We start from the raw sequence: 8,612 nt of genomic DNA on the forward strand, positions 1-8,612 counted from the left end.
CAAATTAGAGAGCGATTCAAAGGTGTTTAATTAGACAGGAACTGGGTAAGGTAGGCCTACTTAGAACATTTGATGTTATTTGCAAAACTGATAGCTCATGTTTTTATCCTTGTTTTATATATTTATTTTATCTTAAATCCTGTTTTTAGTTTAATTCATTTTGAAACAGCACATTTTGATTTTGGAAGTAGCCATTTTTGTGTGTGGCGACACGCACCAGAGACAGCAAATGTCGGGTTGTCAATCCCTCTGTCCCGTTGTTGACCTGTATTTCTGTGTCAAGAGGCAGTGGTCCCAGAACACCAAAATAAAACCACCACAACATTGCAAAATAAGTCATAATGCCGAAGGTGGCAAGTCGAAGCCATGGTGTGAATGATTTTTTGTCACTGGATGTTATAGAAGCTAGCCTAATATGTAAGGGTTACCAACTTTTTGTTTCAAAGTAAGTTAATTTAGCAATAGAAATCCATAAGCCTAGGACCAATGGGCCTAGGATATAGACAATAAACTACCGGTGGAATGGTGGTGGAGCAATAGCGGGAGCATTTCGGATTACTAGCGGACCGCTGTCCCTGATGCTAATAATCCGCCAGAGGTTCGCTTGCCATTCGATGTGCAAATAGCCAGGAACCCGCCAGCGGATTCCGCCGGAAGTCCGCCAGCTCATCCATCGGGGACCCGCTGTAGGTCCGCTAGCTTTGTGTTATATTCTGCCGGAGGTCCACCAAATCGTCCATCAGGGACCCGCTGTAGGTCTGCTAGCCTTGTGTTACCTAGGTTTATCCCTTACTTTTGTCCAGAAACAGAAGTTGAACCAATTGCAGCAAAATAGCTAACGTTACACGAATCATCAGTGTAACTGCTTTAGCCACTGACCACTACCATTAATGTTATAGAAGCTACTGCTAGTTGTTGTGAGCTCATGAGCTAACTGGCTACCCCGCTCTTATTGTGCTGGATTAGCATGTGTCCAGGCGACAAGACCTATCTTAATTTATCAGACATTATTTCATGTAATTTCAATTCACAGCTATTTCAGTGGCATGACTAGCTTCAGTCCTACCAGTCCTGAACAGAAACAAGCCAGCCACACACATAAGCCAGGCTGGACCTGGCCTGGTTTGGACTCTCTCTTTTCGAGGCATCTTTGCAATGCAGAGTGAATGTTGAATATTTTGATACATTAAACAATAAGACATGCACAACAATTAAAACTAAGCTAAGCAGATTCCATAACATGCTTATTTCTATTTATTTTCTTGAAATAGTAATTTATCTGAAATGCCAATACAGTACTGAGTAAAAATTGGACATTCAAGATAATACAGCAACGTTATGGAGGGAATGCACTGATTGTAGCACTAAACAGGGCTGTCCAAACTAGCACAACAATCTGAGAACGAATCAGCTATGGGCTAATCTAGCTATAACATGGTTGGATGCTAGCTGGCCAAATGTGACTTTCTCGAGATAACGTTAGCAAACCGCAAGGATATCGTGAGATTAATTTCAAAGCATTGTGTTATTGTCATGTACAGTAGTAGTGGACATCTGTAAAAATAATACTTATGGAAAACGATCGTTCTTACCGTAATGTTGCTTGATGCAAACTTGCTGCTTGAAATCAGACGGCAAACGAGAGACGAGATGCTCGAGACGCTCGGTTTGACGCTTAATCTCTATTGGCTAATGGTCCCGTCATTCCAAGAGAAGGCAGTCAGACGGGCATTCAAATATTTATTTCAAATTATGATAGCCCTATTATTAATTTATATAGGCCTATTATTAATTGTTTATATGTGCTTGGGCACCCAAAGCCCCTCCTCTGCACGTGCCTGCTGGGGGGAGTGTAATCACTGGGAGGAAAGGCGTTCAGAGTCCAGGAGGGTCCAGGTGTCCATAATGTGAGCAGGGGGTGAACTGCCATGACCACAACATTCTACGGTATGAGTATGGGCTGTCTACATTTCTCAAAACAGCAATTAAAAAAACGGAAGAACTGAACATCATCAAATGACAGTCATACAGTAGGCCTAAACATGTAACAGGTTGTTTTAAGTGGGTATGTGTTCCCTTTCAGCCTGTCCTGAGTTATTTATGAAATAAATTGTGAAATTAACTGACCTTCTGCAGGGCCAAAGTGTAAGCTGTCCAGAAGGGAGATAACATGTCAGATATGAGACGATCTCTGAGTGGCTGTGAACGGCAGGTGTGGATCCAGACCGTCGGAGCAGGAGACAGCGAAGATGGTGGGCAGGCGTATGAAGAATGTCCTGGTGGTCTCCTCCGGCTTCCTGCTGCTTTTCAGCGCCACGGGGAGTCTCATCAGCCTGCAGGTACAGGTCTGATCACAGCACCGTTACTCCTACGGTGGATCTCAGAGACACTCCACACACTCGAGAAAGAAAGTCTCCTTGTGTTAAATGTTATCTTGCATGGCAGGGTATTTGGGCGGCTGTGGCTCAGGAGGTAGAACGGGTAGTCCAATGATTGCAGGGTCGGTGGTTCAAATCCCGGCTCCTCCTGTCCACATGTCGAAGTGTCCATGGGCAAGACACTGAACCCCAGATTGCTCCCAATGAGCAGGCTAGCATGGCATGCCGCCATTGGTGTGTGAATGTATGAATGAAGTAAAAGTGCTATAGAAGTGCAGTGCACCATTACCATTTATCCTACCATTCATTACCATATTTGCACAGCCAAATGACTGACAGACTAATAAAGTTGGATTGTGCTGTCGTATTGTTTTGCTGACTGCGCTGTTTCACCTGACTGTTCCAGAGCAGTCTGAATGCGGAGGAGGGGGTGGGCGTCGCCTCGGCCAGCACACTGTTCGCCTCCACCATCTTGTCCTCCATGTTCCTCGCGCCCCTGGTCATTCGCTACCTGGGCTGCAAGTGGACCATCGTGGCCGCCATGAGCTGCAACGTCATGTACACTGTGGGGAACTTCTTTCCAGGATGGTAAGATCAGCAACCTTGATCAGGACTAGTTTAAACACTGCAGTACATTTAAAACATTACATTGATGGTGCAGTGTATGTTAAAGTGATGAGTGAGTGATGTGTTGGGTCATACACTAGGATGTTTTTACCCCAGGAAGAATAGCTGTTGCCTTGGTAACTAATGGGGATCCAAATGAACAATAAGCAACAATAAACACATCTACAGTACTATATGTACTACCCACTAGCCTGTGCAAACAATTACAGTAAAGTCTCAGTTTGTTTTAAAGCTGATAAGAGGATGCTATGTAGATTTCACCAGGGAAACAGAATACAACACTATCCAGCATTTAGCCTATGGAAGAGATGCACAGTATAGAATCTCTCTCGCTCCATTGTCTCAGGGGGAGCCTCATCCCCACATCGGTGGTGCTGGGTCTGGGGGAGGCCCCCCTGTGGTCGGCCACCAGTACCTACCTCATCCTTACTGGCCAGGCCCAGGCCCGGCAGGTCCACGCCAGGAGCCAGGACATCATCAACCAGTATTTTGGCATTTGGTTCCTGTTCTACCAGTCCTCTGCTGTCTGGGGAAGCCTCATGTCCTCGCTGGTCTTGGGGCAGAACACAGCTTCAGGTGAGGATGGAGATTAAATCAGTGCTTTCATTTCCTGTTGTCTTGCCTATTGGACAATGTTGGTGCAAGCTCACTACACTGTCAATAGAACCAAGACCCAGTCCTCTGAAAAGATAACATTAAAACCAAAAAATCACAGTGAGAATGCTTTTTTAAGGAGTGCTATAATGCTAATTTTCAGTAAGTCTTTCGGGTCCCCAAAACATGTCTTTGAGTATTTTTGCAGAAAATACCACTCAGAATAAGCATTCTAGCATGCCTCTATACTGTACCCCTCATTTGACCACGAGATCAGATTGAGTGCTTTTTCATATGCAAATAAGATCAGCTAAGAGTAAGTCGGCAGGCTAGAGAACGAGGGCTGTTGACGGCGCTATGCTACCTAAAATATAGCTGGCTAGCCTGGACCATGCACACTCGATGCCACTGTGACAAATTTCATTTTCCTCTCTCCCTGACTAAACATGATCGTGCTATTATCTCCACGGTTGCATGCTGTTACCTCTAGCTACATTCACTAGCTAGACACCATCAGTCTATATGACACCATTCGACTACAAACAATAAAAGCTAGATTCTGTAGGCCAATGGAAATCCAATTATGTCCACTTCTTAACATTTGATTATTTTAATGACTGCTCGATGAACTAGAAGTCTACCAATTTCATTCCACTAACATTACTCTAACATATGATGAGACGAGCATCCGGGTTGAGGCAAAAGGGGAGTTTGCTCGTGTTAGCTAGCTAGTGTCAGTACTATATGCAAACAAACACACAGCATAATTACTTACAGTTTCTGCATAATTTCCACGGACACTTGGTATTTCTTGATTTCAGAAAGAGAGCTTATCTGAAAATCTGAAAAAGAGCTAATCTCAAAATCCTGCATTGTACTAACCCAGGTTGGAAAAGAAAATGGCTAGCACACACTGCCAGTGTTTTGCCAATTTCAGCAGGAACGTTGCCATCAAAAATAAAATTAATCCACTCAGCTCTTCTATCCTTTGAGCTTGGGAGACGATCGGTGCTGCTTAGTACATCCAAGAACAGAGCATTTTCCGTGCAGACATTATGCTAGCTAGCAGGACCTACAAAAAATGTCAGCCTTTATGGTCAGGTAAACAAACGCAGGTGATTGGAGGTATTCATATGGGACGGGAGGTATTCATATGGGACGGGATTATTATAATATGTCCCCGACTGTGACGTAAATAGACACGGGAGATTTGAAAGGCTTGCTGGGACAGACTTTTTTTCTTATGTATTCATTTCGGCTGACCCCAACAAAATGACTGGGTTGTTTCACTTCATACTTTGTGTGTATGTAGGCCCATCAGAGACTCAAATGTACCAGTATATGCATAAACAATGAAAAAGTTATCATTGCAAATGTGGACCCCTTTAAATGTCCCTTTAACCCTTTGTGCTTCTTCGTCCTGTACACATCGCATCTGTCTCCCTTTAGTCAACATCACAGAGGAGGACCTGCAGTTCTGTGGAGTGGCCAGCTGCCGGGAAAAGGAGGAGTTCAACTCCACCCGACCAGCAGACAGACTGGTGCACACACTCATGGGCTGCTACCTGGGTAAGTCGCTCTCTATGCACTAGTCGACAGACCTGTGTGTTAAGTGCCATCGAACACCAATGTGAGAAAACCTGTTTTGCGTTTCTGTAGTTTTTACCTCCGCCCTAGAGACAGCACAGGTGGTGTGTGTGGGTTTGTTTGTTTGTTTGTACGTTTGTTAGAAGGATTACTCAAAAACTAGCAGACGGATTTTCACGAAACTCGGTGAAAGGGTGTAGCATGGGCCATCTTACAACCCATTACATTTTGGAGCGGATCCGAATCACAAGGTGGGTCCATGAGCCACCCAAACACAACCAACCATTCACCACCATTAATTGTTTGGACTAAGATTACACTAAAACTACCAGACTGATTTTCATGAAACTCAGTGGAGGGTTGTAGTATGGGTCAAGAAACAACCCATTAAATTCTGGAGCAGATCTGAATCACAGGGCGGGTCCACAAGCCGCCCAAACATGGCTGGGCCGGCCATTCACCTCCATTCTTTTTTTGAACGAGGATTACGCAAAAACTAGCAGACTGCTTTTTGTACAACTCGGTGGAGGGGTGTAGCATGGGCCAATTTAGAACTCATTCCATTCTGCAGTGGATCCAAATCACAGGGTGTGTCCACGAGCTGCCCAAATATGGCCGGCCATTCACCTCCATTCATTCTTTGGACTTGGGGAGCGAAAAATTACCCCCATTCATTGTCAAAAGGGGGAATTGAAATGGCCATATGTTGACATGGGAAGATCACAGAGACACAGGGTTTGGACTCTCGACCTAATGAATGCAGCAATATCAAACAAGTCCCGTTCGCACGCATGCATTCATGGGCGGAGGTCTGTGCTGTCTGAGCACCGTTTCTAGTTGTTTTCATGTTTCTTCCAGTCTTGGATCGTGGGAAAGCTTCTCTCGGAAAGTCCCAAGGGGAACATCTGTCCCTCTCTCTTCTTCTAACAGGTGCGGGTGTGCTGGCCATGCTTTTGGTGGCCCTGTTTTTGGACAACATCGGCAGGGAGAAGAGCCCGGAGGCTGGGAGCAGCAGCAACGCGGAGGGCCTGGAGGTGAGGAGGAGCAGTGAGGAGTCCTTCTGCAGCACCTTCCTGGCCACCTTCAGACAGCTGGGAGACCGGAGGCAGGTCCTCCTCATCCCCATTACCTCCTACATCGGCCTGGAGCTGGGCTTCCTCAGCGGAGAGTACACCAGGGTGTGTGTGTGAAATAGTAAGCCTGCAACCAGTTAGCAAGGATTACTTCAACTAAGGTCCCAACATAGAATACAAGCATAATATTATCAGCAATAATATCTTATATGTGAACTGTGCATGTGTGTGTGTTTTCTCTCAGGACTATGTGACCTGTGCTTTGGGGATCCATTTTGTGGGTTATGTGGTAATCTGCTTCGGCACCACCAACTCTCTCTGTTGCTACCTGTTTGGTCGACTGTCGCAGTACACAGGCAGAGTGACCCTCTTCTCTTTAGGTAGGAGGAGCACAGATACAGCACAGAGGAGACGGGTTTGGAGATTTAGGGCGTATTCAAATATGAAACACGCATTTAGCGCGGTTTAGTCCCGGGGGCTAAATGCAAAAAAAGGATACATTGTTTCATTTTGATTTGTCACGGTTATGTTCAGACTGCCTTTTTACCAACCGAGCCAAATTTGAAAACAAAGGCATGCAGTGCTGAGGTCGCTCGTTGATTGGATGGAAATTCTGACAGGGGGGTCATTCCAGAGATTCCAGGGAGCAGAGCACGAGCTGATGGTGTTAGCCAGACAGAAAATATGGAAAACTTTCAGAAGGTATGCTATTACTGTTGATTTGGTGCCATCACCAAATAATCACTGACCAACAGACCTATCAAAGCCACTCTGCTTCAGCCGTTGAATATATTGAATATCCTCGTCGGCCCAAATATCCAGGAGGCATCTTTCCTCGTTACCCCATGTCAAGCCCGTTTACTTTTTTCGCAGCCTTCTTGGCTAATAACTTTGTACGGCAGCTGATTAATCCAAAAAGGCGCAATACATCCTGCAGTTTCTCTGTGCCAGACCCGGGCTAGGCGTGGTCGCCTTCAGACATGAACAACCCGATTCAGAACTCGATTGGAATCGATCCGAGCCCACCTTTTCATAGCGGACTCGAACCGTATGATTTGGCACGCGCTAGGACTCGCTTGGTGTGTTCAGACATGTCCACACGCACCGGGACAAGGGGAAACCGATTCCAATCTCGATTGAACCGAGATAAAGCATTCCTGTTTGAATACGCCCTTAGAGTAAAGCACTCATTCCTATATCCTGGCTCTATTTCATTCTAGATACCTGACCCAGTCATCTCCTCTCCTCTACCCTCTTCCCCCTTCCTGTCCTCCCCTTCTCTTCTCCTCTAGCTGCGGTGACCAACCTGTCCTGTATCCTGGCTCTGTTGTTCTGGAGGCCTCACCCAGACCAGCTACCAGTCTTCTTTGTGTTTCCTGCTCTCTGGGGCCTGGCAGACTCTGTGTGGCAGACACAGATAAACTGTGAGAGAAACTCGGACTGCACCTTTACACACCTAGCTTGCTCCTGCCCCGAGGGGGGGGGGGCAACGTTTGACTGTTAAAAAACCAACAAACATGGTTTTTACAAGTAGAAATTCAAAGTACAGAGCTGAGTTGTTCTGCACAGGCCTGTTTCCACTAACAGTGAGAGAAACTTGGACTGCACCTTTACACACTACAACCACACTAATGCTAGTTTCTTGTCATTCCATAGAGAACACATTGCTGGCACATTTCAGTTGAGTGAACCTATATGGCACTTGAAAGGAAACTTCTATCATCAATAATGTCCTAGTAGCTCAGTAACATAACAGCTCAGTAACATAGGCCTAACTACAGTAGTGTATTGGCGTATTGGGGTTAGGGTTCGGGGTCTGGTTATAATCTTCACTTGCAACAAATGGAGATCCAAATAAACAATAAACAACAATAAACACACTTGCTAAATGTACGCACCATTAGCGTTTGCAAACAAGTATAGTCTCAGTTTGTTTCGGGTTAGGGTCAGGTTATAATCATCACCTCCTATCTCTTCAGCCCTGTATGGAGTTCTCTTCCACGGCCAAAAGGAGGCGGCGTTTGCTAACTACCGGCTGTGGGAATCGGTGGGGTACGTAATCGCCTTCGCCTGCAGCCACTTCCTGTGTGTGGACGTGAAGCTTTACATCCTCCTCTCTGCCCTGCTGCTCTCTGTGACTCTGTGCTTTGCTGTGGAGTACGGAGAGTTCCGGAACCCTACTCCCAGTGCAGAGCACACCACAGACACCACACAGGAGAAGGTGGCGGGGGAGTACAGTAATCAGGTGGAGTTAGAATGAAAATGATTTAGATATGTTTCTGGCTGTGTTATGTTTGGGTGTGCATTATATGTTGACTTGCTTTACTAGTATTAGTAGCATAGATATAGTTTT

General features: G+C 45.6%; 2 protein-coding genes across 2 annotated transcripts in view; both read left to right on the plus strand.

The window, feature by feature from the left end:
• The window catches only part of trim67 (tripartite motif containing 67), a gene marked incomplete at both ends in the record, with an annotated part of 298,614 nt that overhangs the window by 77,615 nt on the left and 212,387 nt on the right, over nt 1-8,612 (plus strand). The window lies entirely within an intron of this gene.
• LOC311321980 (protein unc-93 homolog A-like) lies at nt 2,250-8,519 on the plus strand (the record flags this gene model as incomplete). Its single annotated transcript, XM_084453993.1, has 8 exons — nt 2,250-2,339; nt 2,785-2,966; nt 3,352-3,581; nt 5,049-5,168; nt 6,117-6,364; nt 6,504-6,639; nt 7,552-7,683; nt 8,239-8,519. 8 exons carry the CDS (start codon nt 2,250-2,252, stop codon nt 8,517-8,519), a joined length of 1,419 nt encoding a protein of 472 aa, XP_084310119.1.

Source organism: Borostomias antarcticus (genome assembly GCF_949987555.1).
Source record: "Borostomias antarcticus genome assembly, chromosome: 19".
Taxonomy (NCBI): domain Eukaryota; kingdom Metazoa; phylum Chordata; class Actinopteri; order Stomiiformes; family Stomiidae; genus Borostomias; species Borostomias antarcticus.